The sequence below is a fragment of the Dipodomys spectabilis genome, unplaced genomic scaffold (genome assembly GCF_019054845.1).
Source record: "Dipodomys spectabilis isolate Male_0828 unplaced genomic scaffold, ASM1905484v1 ptg000039l, whole genome shotgun sequence".
NCBI classification, from domain to species: domain Eukaryota; kingdom Metazoa; phylum Chordata; class Mammalia; order Rodentia; family Heteromyidae; genus Dipodomys; species Dipodomys spectabilis.
The window spans coordinates 1,856,592-1,881,058 of NW_024870716.1; the positions used below are offsets into that span (position 1 = coordinate 1,856,592).

Consider the following 24,467-nt stretch of genomic DNA (forward strand, 5'->3'; position numbering starts at 1 on the left):
TCCGGTTTTTTTTCTTTTTGCTTATGTGGTGCTGGGGAATCGAACCCAGGGCCTCAGGCATGCAAGGCAAGCGCTCTACCACTGAGCCACCTTCCCAACCCTACTCCCTGACTCTTGAACATTTTTTTCCTATACAGAACTAGCTTTACCTAAAACACTTTGTCTGGATCACTGAGACTAAAAAAGAACCTTGCCTTACACTGTCCTTACCTGTCCACCTTTCTACTTCCATTGTCCTTTGTAGTTTCTTACTAACATTCTGCTCTACCATGTTGGAATGAGTGTGAGGCTCAGTAATTATTTACTATAGCAGGATAGGGTGGGCCTTGGGGGACAAGGTCATCTAGGTAAATACCTGACAGGATCACTGGAGTCTTCTTTTCTTGATGAGAGAATTAAGGTGCAGGATTGTAGCTGACTTGCTGGAGAGCTGCACCCTCAGGTTGTGGGAGCTTGCTCCTGATGGTTACTCTCCAGAGCTGGGTGGTGATCTCACTTTGGAGTTGTAGAAAAAACTGGAGAGTGGATGCTTTGGGAAAAGTAGAAGTGGTTGCAGATGCATGAGGGAAAGACATTCCACCTTTTGTGCTCCCAACCTCAACTCACTCTTTTCAGTGGTGGTGTCATCACTTTCTAATAGGAATGAGTATGGATCACTGGCTCTAGGAGTTGTAATTTACTGATACTCAGGAAAAAGCTCTCATTGGGTAGTAGGACATGTCATAATGTATTAGAGCCTATATTTTCATCAGAAAAAGTCTTCTGGCCTGCCTCAGAGGAATATTAAGTAATACTATAGATTTAAAGGGCTTTTGGCCAATCAAAAGTATTCTTGATATTAAAGGCTGCCAGTAAATCTAGAATGTATATAAATCTGTTACCTATCACTTATTTTTTCATAGTTCAGCACTGAGCAAGGCAAAACAATGATCTATTTCCATAAAAGCATGTTTTCCTTTTGATTTTGGTTACAAGGGCCAACTCTATAGATTTGAACAACTTTTGTTCAAATTGGGATCTAGAGAGTTCACTTTCTCCATTTTCTGGTTCAGGCAGGACCATGGTTGAAACATGTCTGATTTTGTAAAAGTATGTATGTTTAAATTTCTCAGAAGCATGGCACTGAAGTCTTTTTAAACTATTTACTTTTCTGCTTCTCATTCATACTATTAGAAGTCATTCCTAATATATAATTTAAAATTCTAGTATGGTAGCTCAATCTTTTTTTTCTCCTTATCTTGTTCTGTGGAAAAGAAATCAGTATCTGGGGCTGGAAAGGTGGCCCAGTGGTAGAGTGCTTGCTTTGCATGTGTGAGGTCCTGGGTTCCATTCCTCAGTATCACATAAGCAGAAAAAGCCAGAGGTGATGCTGTGGTAGAGCACTAGCCTTGAGCTGAAGAGCTGAGAGACAGTGCCTAAGCTCAGAGTTCATGCCTCACTACCGACCAAAAAAAAAGAGTGTCATAGAAATCAATATCTGCCAAAGTTGGAGCACTGAACTCTCAAATTTTAATTTTACTTATAGATGTCTTCTAAATCTTTTTCCCCATTATTCACAGTGTTGCTATCCTATCCGTCAATTGAATGAAGATATTTTATTTTAAGATTAGAGTGAGGTTCAGGACCAACATTTGGACTCCAGGGATCTCTGATGGGGCTTTGGTTGGAGAGGGAAGCCTTGACTCTGTAGTTCTTTCAGTTAAAAGTTCTGTGACATGTATTGAAATTGCAGGCTTCTGAGGGTACAGGGCTCAGAGTTATGTTCCTACACCACATCCATATCCAGGTGGATGCATATCATTGTAGATTACTTAATTGGGGCCACTTACCTAGTCTTGAGAGGTGCAGATGACCTGGGTGTCATAAAACCGTTGCTCATTCCTGAGGTGAACATAACATGGAGACATTCTATAATAGGGGTCTAGAAATGTCTCCCTCCCATAGTTTGGAGTATAGTCATCTAAAGTGGGAGAAGCCAAACTTGTGGAAACATCAAGGATCTGTCAGAGATGTGTTTGCAGGACATGGCACCAAATATGTATGAACCATCCTTACTCATGGCTACTAGAGCTCTATTCAGCCAGTTCTTGTTATTAGAAGTTAGTCAAATGTCTCAGTATCAGGGTTTTGATACTGGAAACACTGTTTTCTTTTTAATCTCCCTTCTTTTATATGGAAAAGTGGATATAATGAGACATTCTCCTCACCTGGTTTCATCCTCCACCTCCACTTTTCAGGATACAGAACAGTTGACAGTGGCAGGCTCTCAATCCACATTTTAACAACCTGGATAGTCAGGTGTATATTCTAAGAGCCCTGGATAAAGGAAACTATCCTTCAAGTAGAAGAATGGTCTTTTAACTTTTGACCTTAGGGATCAACATCTATGGAAAGGTTCTTCATTGTCTCACAATGTATTCTTACAGGATATATTTCCTTATTGTGGAGTGGTGATGGTTGAGTAGCTTGGCATAATATATTCTCTAGACTGTCTGTTGATCTCCTAAGAAGATTTATACTTTTATTTGCTCTGTTTTGTGGGGAGGGGATGCTAGAAAAGCAGAGAGTGGTTTCAGTACCAGGAATCCCCAGAAACTCTTTTAGGTTTCCTTTTCTTTCTACCTTTTGTACCCACAGCTCAATCTCCTTAACCCTTCAACAGACAGTGAAGGTCCTTGTGTTAAATATTGTTTAATTCTAATATTAGAGGTTCTCTCTTTTAGTTGTTATATACATCCTTGAAAACAAAAGTGTGATTTATGAATAAGCAGCTTTGGCTCATATGAGATCAGGAGATGAATCATCTCAGCATCTCAAGCCTTCCCTAGACCTACTAAGAAAAAAATCTTTTATACAAAGGACTCAGATGATTTGTATATGTACAAAAATTCGAAAAGCTCTACTTGACAAGTTCTTTCTTGGGTTGAATGGAGGAAGGAACTCTAAATAAAGCTATGATGTTACAGCTCTAGGCTCCTGGATATTTTTGATTATTTCCACGAAACTAGTATTTGCATCTCATCCCTTGAGAACTCAGCATCTTAGCCTTGAAACCTCCAAGACTAAATCATTCCACTTTGATCTCCCTGCCATCCTGTCCCTGCTAAATCCTTACTGCAGAGATGAGAAGCAGATCCCCTGTCTGCTGCTGAAAAGAACCCTATCTGATTGAGGTCTGAAAATGTCCTCAGGTCCTAACAACCATTCCAAGGGAGAAAGAAATTCTTCCATCCCTGATAAGGTACTCTAGATTGAATGTGTTTGGCCCCCTGCACATTCTTACATTAAAACCTAATGCACAGTAAGTTAAGGTATTTGCGTGTTTAGAAATGAGACCTTTGACAGAAGATTCTGCCCTGGTGAGTAGGGTTAGTGATTTTATAGAAGAGAACTCAAGCTTCCTGTTCCTTTTACTAGGTAGAAATAATGAAAAGAATGGCTATGTTATATCACTAGATATCACATCTGCTAGCATCTTGATTTTAGAATTCTAGCCTCTAGACTGTGAGAATAAATTTTGATTGTTTATAGGTCATTTAGCCTATGATATAATGTTACAGTAGTGTGAGTAGATTAGGTAACTGGGCTGGGAAGAGGAGAAACTATCATGTTCATGGAGGCTTTGAAGAGACAAAGCTATTTGAGTATGACATTTATCATTCCATAGATCAACAGGGTAGACCCAGCTCATTTGGCTAGCTAGGCCAGTACCCCCTTCCTGCTTCCGTACTCTTTCTTGTGTGAAACTTTGGTATGAATTCTTTCTTATCCCCTCCCTAAATTCTGTCCTTTTTTTTCTTTGAAATATTTCTTTTTACCTCGAATCCGAGCATCTTCCTGCAACTGAAAAGGAATGAGAATTCAGAGTCAGAGACTTTCGACTTTCATTGTTTTAGCTGACTTGGTCAGATGTGAATTTCAACTTGGGAAATAGGGACTTGTTGGTTATAGAATTAAAATTTCTATTACTTGAAGATAGAAATTATATTGTCTTTGCATCCTTCAATACCCCTTCCCTCTTTAGGGGTAGGAGACATACAATTATAACTTTGAGATGTAAGTACTCGTACAATGAGCTCATCTCTGTTTCTGGCTTTCTGCTGTGACTTTTCTGCCCCCTTTTGCCTCCTCACTGAGACTTTAGTGTTCAAATACCTTGAAGTATTTGTAAAATGATTTTAAAGAGTCCTCCTTATACATTTCTGAGTAAACAGCTGATAATGAAACACTTTGGGTCCCAGAAGTTCACATGAACCAATGAGATGGTTTTTCTGAATTAGAATGTTCTGATGTGGGTCTTAGTTTCACCTAGTCAGAAAAAAGTACATCCTAATTTTACCTCTCCCTATTCAATTTTGCTTGACTTAATTCTTATTTTAGTATTTAAGTACAACAATTTCCCTTACAAGCTGGGCGCCAGTGGCTCACGCCTGTTATCCTAGCTACTCAGGAGGCTGAGAGCTGAGGATCGTGGTTCAAAGCCAGCACAGGCAGGTAAGTCCATGATACTCTTATCTCCAATAAACCACCAGAAAAACCGGAAGTGGTACTATAGCTCAAGTGGTAGAGCACTAGCCTTGAGCTGAAGAACTGAGGGACAGCACTCAGGCCCAGAGTTCAAGCCCCATGACCGACAAAAAAAAAAAAAATTCCCTTACAAATATTCTTGTGACTAGGATTTATTTTTTAATCTAATAGGGTAGGGTTTGTCTGATTAACTTCACAAAGACTTCAGCAGAGGGTTATGAGATGGACTGTTAACTTCAGTCCCTGAGAGGATGAAAGTCAGCAGAGGCAAGTTCAGCTGTTATGGACAAGGGTCCTCCCATTAGCCCAAGTTTTGTCTGGCGGAGAATATGGTACCCAAGAGACTACAGTTCTGAGTAGGAACTTTAAGTCTTTTACCTGGCCTCAGAGGTAAAAGTTGGAAGAGAATATAAAGTTTCTGATTACTTTCTAGTGTCTTCTTTGGCTCACTTACAACTAGAAGCAAAGACTGTTAATTTTCATGAGAATAAGTCTCACACACACTGCAATAGAATATAATGATATGCCTACTTGGACCATTGAAATGGACTTAGTTCTAAGGTGAAAATTATTTTGGATGATGATAAAATAAATTTATTTTCAATGCCTTTGAATTCATTTACCCATCATTTCTCCCCTCTCCCAGTTAGGAAGAGAGAGCTATTGTTTTGGAGATTACAGGAGGATCATATTATATTTAGATTCTAATTTTAATGAAATTATATATTCAGAGGAACAGAAGTTTAAAAATCTGTACAGAAGTTTCTGGCTTGCTCTACTTCTGTATTTATTCTTGTCTTAAGTTACCTGTTTTCTTATGTTTATAAGCTCATATAAATAGTATATTAATAAGCAGGTGCAAATTATCTATTGAGCTCCACTTTTAAGATATACATCATACACATATACATTCACACAGAGTGAGAGCAAGAGAGAGAATGAGATTGAAAGTGAGATTGAGAGTAAGAGAGAAAGGGAGAAGGAGAAAAGGAGAGGTGGTGATAGTGGCTTGGTAGAGCTGAGATATTAGCATTTTAAGCAAACCTGAATATATTGTTGAAATATATGAAAATATATAGAAAAGAGACTGAACTCTTCATGGAAAAAGAGCAGAGCAGAGAATTCTGTTTCTGTAGAAGTTTAGTCCTGATGTCTAATTTGTACTTCCCTGCAATGAATTGACATACTAACTTAATAATGCAGCTTGCCATGTCACGGAGCCGCCTTCAACAATCACATCAGCATTTCATATAGTCACATAGAGTGCTTTTGATGAATTTATGATAAATAGAATTTCCTATCTTCCTCCAGACAGCTGTTAAAGATCTTGACATAGAGTACTTTTGATGAATTTATGATAAATAGAATTTTCTATCTTCCTCCAGACAACTGTTAAAAGATTTTGACTTAGCTGCCTGGAGAGATAAATTAGTGCTACTCTTTGAAGGTATAACTTTGACTAAAGCCCAAAATCTTGGACTCTGTGCATGAAAGAAAATGAGATGAAGAACAAATAATGAAACCAGGAAATCTAGGAGATCAACACTTAATCTTACCTCTTTTTGGATAATCTTAAAAGCTGCCAGCACCTGACCGTAATAAAAAAAAATAAAAAAGTTAGAAATTATAGACTATTACTTTCTTATGAAGGGATTTTATATAGAAAATTAAGTTATCCAGTCTCCTAGCCCTTAAGCTACAGATTGTGAATGCTAAGGCACTATGGCTGAAGGATAAAGAAATTAACCTCTCTCTTTTCCTACCTCTTCATGTTGTCAAAAGTTACCTCTTTATACTTACCTGGTCCCACAGGGCTTCTGCAATTATGATATCTCTTTCCTGTTGAAATAGAAACAAAGTTTGGGAACATTACCATAACTCTACCAGAACCTGATTTGACACATTATGGAACTGGTAGAATAGAAGATATTTCTTGGGACTGAGATGGACATCTGAAGTCAGCCATTTTTTTTTTCAGATAGCCCAAGGTCTTTCTAAGCTTTGTGGAGTCATTTTAAGCTCATTTCTCCTGGTGCACTCTTGATTTAGCAGGTGAGCAACAGGTACAAACAGACCTCCATACTTGTCTGCTTTATTTATTCCATATAATCTGAGTCATTTGGTATAGAAGCAACATTGAAATCATTTTTTGGTCTTGATGTACAGTGACCTACATAACCAGGTGAACCCTCCAAACCTCAAAAGACTAAGCCTTCTGAGATATGAAGCTTATGAGACAGCTTTTCTGCTTCCTGCCCACAATATCTTCTCCTCCCCTCTCCATAGGAGTCCTTACCTTTGGTCTCATTGTCTTCTCTATGGATGTGCTAGAAAGATTTTTAAAATTTTTTTATTATTTTTAAGTAGTTGTACAAATAAGTTGCCATTTAACAAAGCAGTTCATGAATACAATGCATTTTGACCAGTGTTACCCTTTTCAACATTTTCACCTGCCCCAGACCCATCCCTTCCTTACTTTTTTGAATTTTGTAGTATACACTTTGAATTCTTTTTTTTTTTTGTCAGTCATGGGGCTTGAACTCTGGGCCTCTGGTCCTGGGTGCTGTCCCTGAACTCTTCAGCTCAAGGCGAGAGTACTCTACCACGTGGTGGTTTTATTGGAGTTTTCTGGTGGTTTATTGGAGATAAGAGTTTCATGGCTTTTCCTGCCTGGGGTGGCTTTGAACCAGGATCCTCAGATCTCAGCCTCCTGAGTAGTTAGGATTATAGGCATGAGCCACTGCCATCTGGCTTACACTGAATTCTTGACAGCATTCTCTCCCTTCTCCTCTTTATGCATTTCTCCCTTTAGTCTACTCCTATCCTCTGCTTGCAAGCACCCTTTTTCTGATGGTTAGGCTTTGACTTTGCCTTTCTAAGGAATTACACTATTTGAATTTTCCCTTGAATTTATGCCATATTCTAGTTAATACATTTGTAACCGCTTAAAAATTCTTTATAAACCTGGAAGTTGGCTCAAGTGCTAAAATACCTACTTAGTTAAGTGTGAATCCCTGTGTTCAATCCTCAGTACTCCACAAAAATAAAAAGAAAAGTTTTAAAAACTGCGTGCTGGTGCCTTATGGTTATAATCCTAAATACTCAGGTGGTTGAGATCTAAGAATTGTGGTTCAAAGCCAGCCTGGGCAGGAAAGCCAATGAGACTTTTTTTTTTGGTCGGTCATGGGGCTGGAACTCTGGGCTTGGGAGCTGTCCCTGTGCTTTTCAGCTCAAGGTAAGCACTCTACCACTTGACACACAGTGCCACTTCCAGTTTTGTAGTGGTTTATTTTTTTTTGTTGTTTTTTTTTTTGTTTTTGGTTCCGGTCGTGGGGCCTGAACTCTGGGCCTGGGCGCTGTCCCTCAGCTCTTCAGCTCAAGGCTAGCACTCTACCACTTGAGCCACAGCGTCACTTCCGGCTTTTTTCTTTTTGCTTATGTGGTGCTGAGGAATCGAACCCAGGGCCTCGAGCATGCAAGGCAAGCGCTCTACCACTGAGCCATCTTCCCAGCCCCCTTGTAGTGGTTTATTGGAGATAAGAGTGACTTTCCTGCCTGAGCTGGCTTTGAACCATGATCCTCAGATCTCAGCCTCCTGAGTAGCTAGGATTACAGATGTGAGCCACTGGCACCCAGCACCAATGTTAACCAATTTAACACCAGGAAACCAGAAGTAGTACTGTGGCTCAAAGTAGTAGAGCTGTATCCTTGAGTAAAAAGAGCTCAGTAACAGTACTCAGGCCCTAAGTTCAAGCCCCATGACTGACAAAAAAAAGTTTTTATACTAACATTGAGACCATGCTTCTTTCTGAGATGTTATGCAAGTCCACATTTTGCCTTGCAAAATTAATAAACCTTTATTTCATTGTTGACAAGCTGCTTATTTGTGCATTGGCACAAGTGGCCAAGATTTCTGGCAACAAGATGACCCAAAGAGGATGTCCAGTTTAAGGGGTCTTGAGGATCATCATTAGTCTCACTTTACCTTATCTGTGCACTGGGTGTCATTCCTGCCCTTTGTTCTTGATCTTGGTAGGCACGCTGTGCCATTTGTTCTTATATAAAAGCCAAGGATTCTGGAGCCAAAGATGGTGATAGCTCCAGACCCTGGAGAGAAAGAAATGAATGAAAAGAGGGTAGGTATATGCTGAGAAGAAAAGCACTTTCCCACTGGACGAAAGTTAGGTCTTGGTCTCAGTAGTTTCGAAAGTGTCTTTGTTTTGGTTGTCAATATGTTTGTGTGTATGTGCAAAGGGGGTACTTAAGTGCATATATCTAAAGAAAAAAATAAAGGTGAAAGGCAGGAAATTTTGCCTTAGGTAATGTATCCTTAACAAGTGCAGTGAACTTTTCTAAGACTGGGCATAAGGAGTCAGCCAGAGGCTCCTTGAGTAGAGCTCTAAGGAAAAGATAGGAAGTAGTGTACAGTGAATTCAAAATAGACAAGTATTTCACCTCAGGGCAAGTATTTTACCCCATCCCATCTCATATTCAGCATCTTAATAGTTTACCCCTACTGAGTGTAGAACTATGGGCTAGAGGTCAGCCAGTACTAGCATTTAAGTGATTTGCAGAAAGGGGTGGAAATCCCATAGTTGGTTTTATTTAGAACACATGGGTTAAAAGGTAAAAGAGAAGAGATAAAATCCTAGCTGGGTGCCAGTGGTCCACGCCTGAAATCCTAGCTACTCAGGAGTCTGAGATCTGAGGATTGTAGTTCGAAGCCTGCAGGGGAAGGAGAGACCACGAGACTCACATCTCCAATTAACCACCAAAGAGTAGGAAGTGAATCTATGCCTCAACTGGTAGAATGTTAGCCTTGAGCATAAAACACTTAGGGGCAGTTCCTAGGCCCTGAGTTTAAGCCCCAGGACTGGCACAAAAAACAAAAAGAAACAAACAAACAAAGGAGACAAATTCTTTGAGAGATTTCCTTCTGTCCCATTCCCCGCTGTTCTCATCTTCTCCTGTATTCAAATCCGAGTAAGAACTAAGGCAGTTAAGCCCAGAAACTTACCTGGCTCTGCTACCCAGGTCACACTTTGCCTTGCCCCACCCCTCCCTGCTTAGCCTTCCTTTTTGAACCTCATCACACAATACTTCCCTACTTCCCATGTCATCAGTCTTTTCATTTCTCTGTGAGTTCAGCTGTGATGTCATAGGCCTAGGGCCCTTAGCTCTCCTATTGTTGCTTCACCTCAGACTCCATTTAATCCACATAATAATGGTGAAATAAAAGGGAAAAGGGTGAAAACTTGAATTTAATTTCTGGAGATTCTTTGTTGTTGTTGCTGCTGTTGGTCATAGGGCTTGAACTCAGGGTCTAGTGGCTGTCCCTGAGCTCTTCTACTCAAGGCTAGCACTCTACCACTTTGAGTCACAACTCTACTTCCAGTTTTCTGGTGGTTAATTGGAGATAAGAGTCTCATGGACTGTCTGTCTGGGCTGGCTTGAACCATGATCCTCAGATTTCAGCTTCTTAAGTAGCTATTACAGGTATGGGAAGGCAGTGCTCAGCATTCTGGAGATTGTACCTCACTGCTCATTATACATTTTGCTTCCCCAGATTAGTAAGACTGAGCCTGGAAGAATTCTTTTTTCTTCTGTGTGTGTGTGTGTGTGTGTGTGTGTGTGTGTGTGTGTGTGTGTGTCGTGGGGCTTAAACTCTGGGCCTGGGCACTGTCCCTGAGCTCTTCAGCTCAAGGCTAGCACTCTACCACTTGAGCTGCAGCACCACTTCCGGTTTTGAGTGGTTTATTGGAGATAAGAGTCTCACATACTTTCCTACCTGGGCTGGCTTTGAACCACAATCCTCAGATCTCAGCCTCTTGAGTAGCTAGGATTACAGGTGTGAGCCACCAGTGCCTGGCCTGGAAGAATTCTTTACCTTGAATTTCTTTCTTTTTTTTTTTTTTTTTTTTGGGTCTGGTCGTGGGGCCTGAACTCTGGGCCTGGGCGCTGTCCCTCAGCTCTTCAGCTCAAGGCTCTACCACTTGAGCCACAGCGCCACTTCCGGCTTTTTTTTTTCTGCTTATGTGGTGCTGAGGAATCAAACCCAGGGCCTCATGCATTCAAGGCAAGTGCTCTACCACTGAGCCACCTTCCCAGCCCTATCTTGAATTTGTTTCTTTTAATTCTCATGAGATTTTTTTTTTTTTTTTTTTTTGGTCAGTTGTGCAGACTGAACTCTGGGCCTGGGCACTGTCCCTCAGCTCTTTAGCTCAAGACTACCACTTTACTACTTGAGCCACAGGGCCACTTCTGGCTTTTTCTGCTTATGTGGTGCTGAGGAATTGAACCCAGGGCTTCATGCATTCAAGGCAAGCACTCTACCACTGAGCCACTTTCCCAGCCTTAAAATCTTTGAAAACAGAAGTAAAATATATGTTTCAGAGAAGGCTAGAGGTGTATGAATACTCACACATGCTGAACTCTTTTGATATTTCTAAAATAAGTGAATTATCAGGATGAGTGATGGGATTTTATGAAAACAAAAACGACAGGAAAATAAAACAACTGTGATGTCCTCTGTGGAGAGAATAAAGGATGTCAGAGACAAGACCATACTGACCATGGTCAAAAGGTTGATGTTAACATGAATTAATTGTAACAGCCCATTATGTTTCATGTACTAGTACTAGAATTGGAAGTGAAACTCCAGTAACTAGAGAAGAAAGAGTCCCTGTCCTTGAGAAGTTGTTTTCTAGTTCACCAGTAATGCTTTGGTGAGTTATGTCACTAATCATGGATAGAGGTAGGGTCAACAAAGTGCTAGCCACTACAACAAAATTGTGGTAGAAAGGGATATGTGAACACTTAGGAAAGAAGGAGCCTGTCCTGCCCTAGTACCCCAAGAATAAAAATACTATGTATGTTCAAGTAGTTTCATATTGATAGCTCAGAGCTTTGACTATTCTAATAAGCCAACAAACATTCTCTAAATCTAGAATACACAGCAAGGTTCTGAAGGATTTCAAAGCAAGGCTAAAGGCAAAGTGAGATTATTGTACAGGTCAGGTATGATCTATCATAGACTTCCCATTATCACTAGGGAAGTCCCCAGGGCAGCTCCCCTCTTTTCTCCATTTTAAGTACTTTTTGCTAAGAGGAAGTTGAAAACAAGTTAAGCATCTGACCAATTTCTTTGGAAGTCTTTAAATGAGGGAGGATGAAACAGGCTCTTTTTGCTCTCAGCAGTGGATCTTGGGCTTGGACCCTGGGGAGCTGCTTCCATACACTTTCCTACACTCAGCTTCCCAGGATTTGCCAAAGGAGGCAAGAGCTACTGGGGCCTACAGCAACAAGTACAGATTTGCAGTAATAAGACCCCAAGATACCTGGCCAGAGTGTAACTCCTTAATCATCCTGCCCTTTGACTAATAATGCTCAGTGGGACCACATTGTCTCTCCAAGACAATATTTCAGTATCATAACATAGAAGAGAATGCCAAACAGAAATGGGGGCCAAAGCTAGAGGAGATAGTGGTCTGCAAAGTCTTGGAGTCTTCAGGGCATTGATGCACACTTGCTTATGCCACCAGACAGGTTCCAAGGAGCCTGTCTACTAGAGTAACTGGTCCAGAGGCCTTGGAAATTCAGCTTCCTGTTAATTCTTCAAATCAAAAGCATCAGAAACACCCCTTAAGTTGTTAAAGGCCTCTAAATCTTGAATTATGTTAATAAAACTCGTTCTCTGGCTTCCAATCCCAGAGTTTCTGATTCAGTAGATGACACAGGTGGAACCTGAGAATTTGCCACCTTTCTAATAACTTCCTAGCTGGTGCTAATGATTCCAGTACTGTATTTTCTTTCATTTGGGGTGTGTGTGTGTGTGTGTATAGGAAGTGAAATCTGGGGCTGGGAAGGTGGCTCAGTGGTAGAGCGCTTGCCTTGCAAGCCTGAGGCCCTGGGTTTGATTCCTCAGCACCATATAAGAAAAAAGAAAAAAGCCGGAAAGTGGCGCTGTGGCTCCAGTGGTAGAGCACTAGCCTTGAGCTGAAGAGCTGAGGGACAGTGCCCAGGCCCAGAGTTAAGGCCCCACAACCGGACCCCCCCCCCCCAAAAAAAAGGAAGTGAAATCTTAGGGATAAGGCCCCAATAAAAACTACTTTTTGTTTCATTCTTTTTACCCATTCCTTTGAGTTCTAGTATGTATTCTCAGTGTTCTTTCACTCCAGATCATGCCTAGATTGATCACATTCCACTTACTTTCAGTCTATGGAAGGTTCACTTTTTGCTGAGGACATAAACAGATTACATACTAATAAGGGAGTCAAAGAGCTATACATTATCCTTAACATATGATTTAAGAGTTATCAACAGAATGTCTAGAAAACAGCAAGTAGGGGCAGATTTTAACAATAGGATTTAATCCAAATAATCAGCATAGCATTAAAGATACCTTACAGACTGCTTTTCTTCATGGTAATATGCTTTCTTTGATTCTAAGATGCACATGCCACATTTTTGTGTTTCTGAAATTCAGATGCATTTTACAGTGGTTGTGTATATTAAGTAGGTTTTTCTGCTTTCTAAAAAGATTTTTTTAAACCCTTATAAACAGTTGCCTTTTTCAGCTATTGGAAACTTAGAAAGATGGTAATAGTAAAGTAGGCTAGACAGTAAGCATGCATGTACATCTCCTTTAATACTCACTCCTGTGACAGGACCTATCATGAGAGCCACTGCCCAAGAAAAGTAGGCTACCCATGGTCACAAAGAGGATGAGAAGAGTTGGGGTTCAGAGTCAACTCTTTCTGAATCCAGTGTCCATGTCCAATGTTTGTAACCACAAACATTGCATGTTGATATCTCCTTCCCTTACTAAACAGTATTCTCTTCCTGAAAGATTCGTCTCACCTCATCCTGACACATGCTGATCTAGGTAAGACCGAATCAGAAAGCTTTTTGATAAAGATTTCCCTGACTCTCTGATGTGGAACATACCTTCCCTCTTCTGAACCCTCATAACAATATTATATACTATACTTAAGGATAGAGTCTCTGCCTCCTTCACCTTTATATCCCAGAGCCTGGAAAAGTCATTATGAACAGACCTGCTTAACAGGTGTGTTTAACCTACTACTTCTGATGTAAAGAGAGAGCTTTACAAACTAAAAAATATGGTTTATTGCATATAAATCACAAATGCAATAATAACTAAGAACTTTATATGCTTCATAAATGTGAGAAGAAACAAGATAATAAAACAAAACACTTAACATAGCATGTGGTGCATAGTAAGGACTTGGTTATTTTAATTAAAAAAATTATTGTCACACTTAAATAATAAAAAATTCATGGAACTACTTACTATGATTGCCCCGACTGTATAACTAATGAAACTGGGTGACAGAAAGCCAGGTAACATATTCATAGTTAAATAGGCAACAAATGGTAGATTATTGTTATATACTATAAACTGTATAAGTATGCTTGGAAAATCTATGAACTTTCTACTAGTTTTGTAACTTACTGCTATGAGCTTAGCAACGTATCTAGTCTCTTGTTGACTGTCTCAGAAGGCTATAGGTTAGAAGTTGAGGTACAGAGCGAGCAGCTGAGTCTTCTGCTTAGAGACTCATCAGGCTGAGACGGATGGGTTGGCAGGGCTGTGTTCCCTTCTGGAGGTTCTGGGTATGGATCTACTTTCAAGCTCAGATGGAAGACTGTATTAAGCTTCTTTGAGTTGTAGGGTTGAGGTCACTGCTTCTTCGCTGGCTCGCTGTTGGGGCTGGCTTTTACTCCTAGTGGTTGAGTTCTCATAATGGTCATGCATCCCCCCCACTGAGTAGGAGTGGGCCAAGTGCCCTCAGGCATTGCCTTGAATCAATTTGACTTGTATTCCTGCAACATCTTTCTCTTACCAGTGGAAGGAAGTTCTCTGTAGAGGGCTAATGAGATTGGATCTGGTTATCTTAGATAGTCCATTAAAATCTCCCATTTCATGGCCTGTTTTTTTTTTTTTGCCTGTTTGTTTTTTGGCAGTCACATGGCTTGAACTCAAGGCCCAGGTATTGTCCCTGAGCTATTTCGCTCAAGGCTAGCACTCTACCACTTTGAGCCATAGCTCCACTTCTGATTTTTCTGGTGGTTAATTGGAGATAAGAGTCTCACACACTTTTCTGCTCTGGTTGGCTTTGAACCACAATCTTCAGATCTCAGCCTCCTGAGTAACTAGGATTCCAAGTGTGAGCCACCAGTGCCTGGCCTAAGGCCTTTAATCTTTCTTTTTTTTTTGGGTCCGGTTGTGGGGCCTGAACTCTGGGCCTGGGCACTGCCCCTCAGCTCTTCAGCTCAAGGCGAGCGCTCTACCACTTGAGCCACAGCGCCACTTCCAGCTTTTTTCATTTTGCTTATGTGGTGCTGAGGAATCGAACCCAGGGCCTCAGGCATGCAAGGCAAGCACTCTACCACTGAGTCATCTTCCCAGCCCAAGGCCTTTAATATTTATGTCATCTTTTTCACCTACAATACAGTTTATTCACAAAATTCAGGGAATAGGTTATGGATATCTTTTATGAGGATATTCTGGCTTTGGGATAGTGGTTATCTATGGGATGGGAAAGAGGAACAGAAGGAGAGAGGGATTATAGGATTATGTTAGCAAGCCTTCAAATCAACTTCATATTTTTGAAAAATAATCTGAAGCAAGAATGACAAAAGTGTAGCAAGTAAAAAGAAATCTATATTGTATCCCTCATAATAAAATTATAGAAAGTCAAAAGTCAGAAAATACAAACAAGTAGTAAGAGGAGAAAAGGCAAATTAATTCCATAGGAAGAAAAATTAGACTGTCAACTGAATTCTCAAGAGAAATGTTAATTCTGTACAATTAAAATAGTATTTAATAATAAAAATGAAATAGTGGAGATCAAAGGAAGAATGAAGGTGAGCTAGGTACAGTATTCCTCAGTATTTGGAAGGTGGAGATCAAGGAATTTCAGTTTGAGGCCAGGCTCTTGCAGAAACAAAGTTTGCGAGACGCTATCTCAAACAATGTTTGTGCATGGTGGCACACACCTGTCATGTCAGTAACACAGGAAAGTACAAATAAAAGAATCACAATCCAGGATGACCTAGGCATAAAGCAAGACTACCTCAAAAATAACAAAAAAGGACTTGTGGAGTGGATTAAGTGGTAGAGTACCAGCTTAGCAAATGTGAGGCCTAGAGTTCAAACCCCAGTACCTCCAATAAAAATGAAGATGAAATAAATGCATCACCAGAAGACTTACACTAAATAAACAATTTAAAAGGAGGATTTCACTAAAGCTTGAAATTCTAGCTACTTAGGAGGCTGAGATCTAGAAGACTGCAGGTTGATGTCAACTTGAGCAGAAACGTCTCTAAAACTCCATCTCCAATTAACCAGGACAAAGCTGGTCTAGAGACATGGCTCAAGTGGTAGAGCACCAGATGTTTAGTTTAAGCCCTGTTGCTTGCAAAAAAGAAAGAAAGAAAGAAAAGAAGGTTTCAATGTTCACACTTTGAAATTATTTTTCTACCTTTTGATTCCTTAAAACCTTTTAACAGTTTTGACTAATTTGGGCCAAAGGTATCCTTTGAAATCTTAGTTATAGCTATTAAGCTTTTGAATTCAGATGCAGAAAAGTTGAACAAAAATGTGAAACATGTTAATAACTTTAAATTATCAATGATCATGTAACACCACATATAACAGTATAATTATGCCTTTGATATATATAGCAATTTAATAATATAGTAGTTATATCTCTAGTGTCTATACATTAAATATATTAAACATAAAATACTAATAAATATGATCTAATAATAAGCTGAGAGTCAATTCACTTCAGTGGAAAGTCTCAGAGGAAGCATGTAGCAACTGTTTTTTTTAGCTAATAAGCCCACATTGATTTCTAGCAATCAGGATAGACTCAGATACCTTTGGGACATTCAGGTCATCTCTTGCCTGTCCCATTGGCCACATTAACCCAGAAACCCTTCCACATTTCTTTGTTAGAATGGTGCTGTTAGCACTATATTAACAACTGCAGAAAGATTATTATGTAATTATTGCTAGAGGAAAGATGAAAGAAGTTACTATTGATACTTGTTAAGAATTTGATGTTTTCCTTTTCTTTGTGGTTAAAACTACAAAGGAGTCTTTCAAAGATAAGAGCAACAATGCTGTCAAAGTTCAGGAAAGCTTGCCAAAGTCTTTCTTTGCAGGAGCTTTTGAGGAATAAGGTTGCATTATTTCTCTTTATGCACAAAAGGTCTTAAGTAGAAAAGGCCAGGACACTTCCTAAGACTGGAAAGTTATGGTACATTATTATCTTTAATGTGAATTTCTCTGGAATTCAGAGGCACAGCCATTACCTCAGAGAAACAGGACACATTCTGCACCAAGAAAAGGCAGAGCATGGTAATAATCTTTCTGGGTCCTCTAAGGGTTCTCCTAGTTTCTACTGCTACTCAATTTTCCTGTCAGTACTTTTTTCCTCTGAATCTTCTCCTCTTCTGTTTATCTGTTCAGTTTGTTCTGTCTGATGTAGTTTTCATTTCTGTTACCTAAGATGCTTTGGTCTGCCTCTCAAGACCATTTCTTTTCAGCCTTTTGTGAACATAAGACATTTGGGTTTCACTCTGGTCACTCTGGTGCATATACTTGTTTGTGATTCCTCACAGCACTTCAAGGCAGTTACTTTTAGCTTCTGTTTTACATTGGGGAACACTGAGACAAGATTGGCTTTGTATGTCTTGCTGCATTCTTTGTTCCTTGTTCTGAAGGTCTGCGTTATACAAAAGAACTTGGAAAATTTGGGCGCTAACGATAGAAAGCAATCCATAAGGAGTAGAGGGAGATGAAGGCACTATTGATAGACTTGGAGAAATTTGAGATTTACAAGTGACTATAAACACACAAGGTCAGAGAGGATCCATATATTTAATTTAATTTAAGTATATTCTATAAAGGTAACTGGAAGTACAGAATAATACAAGAGCTACTACTTTGGATCAAACCTTTCCAGGTAAAAAAAAAATGTCTTACTACATTCCTTCGATGTCTAAAATCCTTTAAGGGTTCTTAATCAGGGCTGTTGTCTGTGAGCAGTGAAGTCCTAAACTATTTTCCTCCTTAGTCATTCACTTATTCATTCATCAGCACATGAACTTTCATTTATAGATAACACATCTTTTTGGAAGTACTAGGGTTTGAAGCCACGGTCCTGAGCTTGGTAGATAAGTGATCTAACCCTTGAGCCTGACTTCTAGTCTCTAGATAATGCAGTGTGTGTGTATGTGTGTGTGTGTGTGTGTGTGTGCACGAGAGAGAGAGAGAGAGAGAGAGAGAGAGAGAGAGAGAGAGAGAGAGAGAGAGAGAGAGAGAGAGAGAATGTAATTGGGCTTAAACTTAGGGCCTAGTGTTGTCGTTAGCTTTTTCAGTCAAGGCTGGGGCTCTACCACTTAAACCACAGCTTCACTTCTGGTATTTGTGAAGAGTAGCCTCACAGACTTTCCTGCCTAGGCTGGCTTTGGACTGTAATTCTCAGATCTCAGTCTCCGGAGTAGCTATGATCATAGTTGTGATCCTCTGATGCCCAGCTCAGCCCAGTTTTTGTTTTTGCTTTTTGGTTGGTTGTGGGGCTTGAACTCTGGGCCTGGGAGCTGTCCCTAAGCTCTTCAGCTCAAGGCTAGCACTCTGCCACTTGAGCAATAGTGCCACTTCCAGTTTTCTGGTGGTTAATTGGAGATGAGTCTTACGGATGTTCCTGCCCAGTATAGCTTTAAACTATGAAGCTCAGATCTCAGCCTCCTGAGTAGCTAGGATTATGGTGTGAGCCACCAGCTCCTGGATGGTACAATTTTTGCTAATGCTTTGAAACCCCACTGCTCTTGACACTCTAAGAGACACAGTTTCTGCAGTTACCTCTTATTCTTCTCACAATCTCACCCTGTGTACTAGATTGTTATCAGTAGTTTGAAAACATTCTCCAGAAGCTTTAACAATAAAACATCAGAGCTGGCCGCTGGTGACTCCCACCTGTAATCCTAGCTACTCAGAAGGCTGAGATCTGAGGATCATGGCTCAAAGCCAGCCCAGGCAGGAAAGTCCCTGAGATTGTTATCTTCATAAACCACTAGAAAACTGGAAGTGGTGCTGTGGCTCAAGTGGTAGAGTGCTTGCCTTGAGCTGATGAGTGCCCAAGCCCAGAGTTCAAGCCCCACAACAGACTAAATAAATAAATAAATAAAAACATCAGTAACAAACTTTAAAGCAGTTAAGGAAAAATAATAAGGCTAGCTGGGGACTCATCTAGAGTTGAGGCTTTGTAGAAAAGATTATCACAGGGTTTAGAAAATCTAGAGACTGGGGCTGGGAAGTTGGTTCAGTGGTAGAGTGCTTGCCTCACATGTATGAGGCCCTGGTTTCAATTCCTCAGCACCACATAAGCAGAAAAAAGCTGGCAGTGGACTGTGGCTCAAGTAGTAGAGTGCTAGCCTTGAGCTGAAGAGCTGAGGGACAGGGTCCAAGCCCAGAATTCAGCTCCACAACTGACAAAAAAAAATATCTAGAGACTTATAGAAGTTTATCATTTCTAAATGTAAACTTTTGGATAGACATAAGACGTTGGGAATGAGAGGGCACTTAGATATTTGGTAGGCATAAGAAGAGATTTCATTCAATATATTTCTTATATTCCAAAGAAAACACCAAAGGCAATGAGAAACCACAGTGCTGTCTCTGAGTTTGTCCTCCTTGGCCTGTCTGATGACCTTTTGATCGAGGCTCTGCTCTTCATGATATTCCTGGCCATTTATCTCCTGACCATACTGGGGAACCTGATGATGATGCTGGTGGTCAGGACCGATTCCCACCTCTGTACCCCTATGTATTTCTTCCTGGGACAGTTGTCCTTTCTGGATCTCTGCCACTCTTCTGTCACTGTGCCTAAGCTCTTGGAAAACCTCTTATCGGAGAAGAAGACCATTTCAGTGGAAGGCTGCCTGGCTCAGGTCTTCTTTGTGTTTGCCACTGGTGGCACTGAATCCTGCCTGCTTGCTGTGATGGCTTATGACCGCTATGTTGCCATCAGTTCCCCTCTACTCTATGGCCAGGTGATGAACAGACAACTGTGTATTGGGCTGGTGTGGGGCTCATGGGGCTTGGCCTTTTTGGATGCTCTCATCAACATCCTTGTAGCTCTTAAGTTAGACTTCTGTGAGGCTCAAAATATCCACCACTTCATCTGCGAATTGCCTTCTCTCTACCCTTTGTCTTGCTCTGATGTATCTGCAAGTTTTACCACCCTCCTCTGCTCCAGCCTTCTGCATTTCATTGGTAATTTTCTCCTGATAGTTTTTTCTTATATTCGCATTTTGCTCACCATCCTGAGCATCAGATCCACCTCAGGTAGAAGCAAGGCCTTCTCTACTTGCTCATCCCACCTCACAGCTGTGAGCTTCTTTTATGGCTCAGGATTACTTCGCTATCTCATGCCAAATTCCGGATCCACTCAAGAATTAATCTTCTCCTTGCAGTACAGTGTGATCACTCCTATGCTGAATCCCCTCATCTACAGTCTGAAGAACAAAGAGGTGAAGGCAGCTGTTAGAAGAATGTTGAGAAAATGTTCCTAGAATTTCAAATGATAGATTGAAAAGCAGAATGATGAGTAAAATGGATAGATTGTCAGTGAGTAATGCCTTATTAAAGACACTATTATGACATATGGATATGCACAGTATCTTAAAATTTTCGTTAAAATTCTTGAGAAAAGGTGGAATTTAAGGTATAGACATCCAAGGACTATGGAGACATCTGATACTGTTTATTGGACCTAAGCATGCTCAACAGAACCTGATGACTATCTACTTCAAACTGTTTACTCAATAGTCAATGATCTGTAATGTGTGTGTGTGTGTGTGTGTGTGTGTGTGTGAGAGAGAGAGAGAGAGAGAGAGAGAGAGAGAGAGTGTGTTAGCTGTCCATATAAACTTATAGTTAGGTTACTATTCAGCCTTCATGGTACTGTAGAAATAGCAGAATGTGAGTGAGCCAATGGCAGAGAATATGCTGGACAGAGCCAATGGTAAACACAGGAAAAAAATCAGCTGAATTTTGGGAAATGTCATGAAACACAATTAGAGATTTTTCCAGTTAAAAGATTTGAGTGTATGAAGTGTATGGTCTAGAATTATCATGGTCAGAAATTGTTATTCTTTTTGATGTTACCTTTTACCTTGTTTATAAGTTGCCAATCTGTCATTCTCACCTTTGTTCTCTTTCATAGCAAAGAACATTAAAAAACAAGGATGTTTTTTATCACTACTTTTTAATGCTTTCTATATGTTTGCTATACAATAAATATTTTCTGAGTGTGCAGGTTATGGGCCAAAAACCTAAGAATGTATTTACAATGAATTCTCAGGCAATAGCCCACTGTGGAAACATGCTGCATGGATAGAATAGTCTGTGATGTAAATGCTAATCAATCCATGAATTCACAGACTCTGCAGTCATGGCTGGGCAAGCAAAAACAAAAACAAAAACAAAACTTTTTTTTTTAGTACTGGAGTTTGCTCACCAGGTAGGTGTAATACCCCTTGAGCCATGTCCCCTTCTCTTTTTTCCTTTTGTTATTTCTCAGGCAGTGTCCCTCTTTTTTTTTTTCTGGGCCTAGGCTACAATCCTCCTTTTTGTTCTTTTTGTGTAGCTTGTATTATAGCTGGATGCCACCGCACCAACACTTTTGTTGATTTGAGATCTTGTGATCTCTTTGCCCAGGCTGCCCTAGTACTGAGACCCTTTCAATCTCTGCCTCTTGAGTATCTTTTTATGATTACGGATACTAACCACTAATTTTTTCCAGTCCTTGGATTTGAATTCAGGGCTCCTTGTTCTTGCTTGGCTTTTTCATTCACGGCTGGAACTCAACTACTTGATTCCACTTCTACTTCCAGCTTTTTGCTGATTTATTGGATATAACAGTTTCCCAGATTTGTCTTCCTGGGCTAGCTCTGAACAGCAATCCTCAGATTTCCACCTCCTGAATAATTAGGACTATGGGTGTGAGCCACCACTCCCTGGCTACAACAGTTTTTTTAATTTAAATTTTATTTTGAACGTAATATACAGAAGGGTTACAGTTACATATATCAGGTAATGAGTGTTAACTTTCCCTCATTTTCTCCTTTTCCCTTCCTGACCTCCTTCCCCACAAAGTTATAAAGTTCATTTCCTACACAGTGTCGCTAGTGAGCATCACTTCTGAATTGATTCACCTTTTGTCCCACCATTTCTGTGATTCTCCTTCCCCTCCCCAAATCAGATAACCTTATATACAAGACAAAGGGTACAGAAATAAAAAACAGTGACAAAAAGGAATGAAAAAAAGGAAAAAAGAAAGAAAAAAGAACTGCAAACAGTACAATATAAAAACCTCTTGTTTCCATCTTGCTACAACAGTTTTGTCCACTAAGGCTTATCTATTGCCTTTGGTAAATTTATTTTGATAAAGGCCACATACAAAATTCTAAAAATAGATCACCAAATACCTTCTTTTTTTTCCTTTTCATTTTTATTGTGTTAAAAAAATTCAAGCCGGGCTCCGGTGGCTCATGCCTGTAATCCTAGCTACTCAGGAGACTGAGATCTGAGGATCATGGCTCATAATCAGCAGGGGCAGGAATGTCCATGAAACTCTTATCTCCAATGAGCCACCAGAAAACCAGATGTGGCATTGTGGCTCAAGTAGTAGAGTGATAACCTTGAGCTGAAGAGCTCAGGGACAGCGCCCAGGCCCAGAGTTTAAACCCCACAACTGACAAAAAACAAAAACAGAAACAAAATTCAAGCACACATACTACTTAGTTATTTCTATTTCTAGGGGTTGTTCACTAATACTCTTAAATTTTTAAAGGGCACCATTTACCTTATCCTATGAACTCATGGCAGCATCCCTGATCCTTAGCACCACTCAGATATAAGTAACATAGAATGGAGCCTCTTGTGGAATGGTAGTTTGCCTGATTTGCATCTTCTTTCCATATAGAAACTTCCCTTTTCTGTGTACTAGAAGCCCCTGATGATTACAAGGTCCTTAATAGCCTGTGTGCTGGGTAGTTTCTCATTTGTTCCACAAGATCACCTGTTTGGAAAGCAACTGTCTAAGCATAGGGCTGTCTTTTGAATGTGTCAGAGAATCAGTGAGAAATGAAGGACAAAGGCCCTCTGCTTGTATGGAGGTTCCTCAAAAGACTCCACATAGAGCTCCCCTATGACCCAGCAATCCCACTTTTGGGCATTTACCCTAATGTTTACAAACAAGACCACACTAAAGCTACCAGCACAACTATGTTTATTGCAGCATAATTTACCATAGCTAAGATATGGAACCAACCCAGATGCCCCTCAGTAGATGAATGGATCAAGAAAATGTGGTATATATACACAATGGAATTCTATGCCTCCATCAGAAAGAATGACATTGCCCCATTTGTTAGGAAATGGAAAAACTTGGAAAAAATTATATTAAGTGAAGTAAGCCAGGCCCAAAGAAACGTAGGTCCCATGGTTTCCCTTATTTGTAATATCTAGTATATGTATGAGTCAAGCGGAAAAGGTCAGATAATGTGATGTCAGGAAAATGAACCCTTAGATGTGTATTTTAATGTTTTTTTCTTTCATGCATGTGTTTCTAACACATTTATAAGATTATCTCTTTGTTGCTTTGTATGTCCCTCCCCCACAGTATAACCCCTGCTTTCACTATATTTGATGTCAGTATAACTTGTGGAGGAGATGGGGGAAAAACCAGTTGTTTAAGGATACAGGTGGACCTGTTGCAACAATGAGAAGTACAAGTTGTCATGTCCAAAACGAGCTTTACAACGTTGGTGCGGGGGGGGGGGGGGGGGGGGGGGAAGGGGGGAGGGAGAAGGATTGGGATTAGGGGGGGACGGGGGAGGCTGGGAAGGGATGTGAAGGGTAAACAAAGGAGGAGGCTGCAATGCTTGGTAAGAAATGTACGCATTATGGCTTCAGTGCTTTCAGATGCTGCCCATCAATTCATATCCCTTTAGGGGAAGGAGGTAGTAGAAATCATGTGATTTATAAAATCTGGGCTTGGGGGTCTCAGTCCTGCTTGGTAGCAAGCACATGCCAGGATAAATCTCCTGGAGATGGGTCTGTGTTTTCACAGAGTCAAAATAGAAGATATATCTATTTCATCTTGCCATTCTTTCAAAATGTCAGTATTTTTCTAAAGGACATTATTATGGTAAATAGGAAAATTTGAGCATGGGATATTCGTTAGATAGTATGATATTGGGGCAATATTTCTTTCTTCCTTCTCTTTCTTTCTCTTTCTTCCTTTGTTTTTGTTTCTTTCCTTCTTTCTTTCTTTCTTTTTTCTTTCTTTCTCTCCTTCCTTCCTTCCTTTCCCTCCCTCTCTTCCTCCCTCCCTTCCTCCCTCTCTTCCTCTCTCTCTTCCTCTCTCTCTTTCCTTCTTTCTGTTAGGTTTTTTTTTTTTTTTTGGGTCCGGTTGTGGGGCCTGAACTCTGGGCCTGGGCGCTGTCCCTCAGCTCTTCAGCTGAAGGCTAGCACTCTACCACTTGAGCCACAGCGCCACTTTCTGGCTTTTTTCTCTTTTGCTTATATGGTGCTGAGGAATCGAACCCAGGGCCTCAGGCTTGCAAGGCAAGCGCTCTACCACTGAGCCACCTTCCCAGCCCGTTTCTGTTAGGTTTTAAAAAAGAGGTTGCCAAGTAAGAACCACACCATGCACATGATATTCAGGTAAGGGGTAGGTTTATTCATTGTCCCAGCTGGAACTGTTGTGCCCACGTCGCAGGACCCCACCAAGAAGACCACCGAGAGTCAGACGTTCTGAAATGCAGAAGCAAGGTTTTATTTAGACGGGCTGCAGCTTGAGCCTTGTCCTGCACTCCGACACAGCGGAGCCTAGGAG

The 24,467-nt window shown here is 40.5% G+C and overlaps 1 protein-coding gene across 1 annotated transcript; it reads left to right on the top strand.

Annotated features, from left to right (window-relative positions):
- The first annotated feature begins 19,218 nt into the window (after positions 1-19,218).
- On the top strand, positions 19,219-20,136 carry LOC122106182 (olfactory receptor 8S1-like). Its single transcript, XM_042677485.1, has one exon. It carries the CDS (start codon positions 19,219-19,221, stop codon positions 20,134-20,136), a length of 918 nt encoding a protein of 305 aa, XP_042533419.1.
- Positions 20,137-24,467: the final 4,331 nt, after the last annotated feature.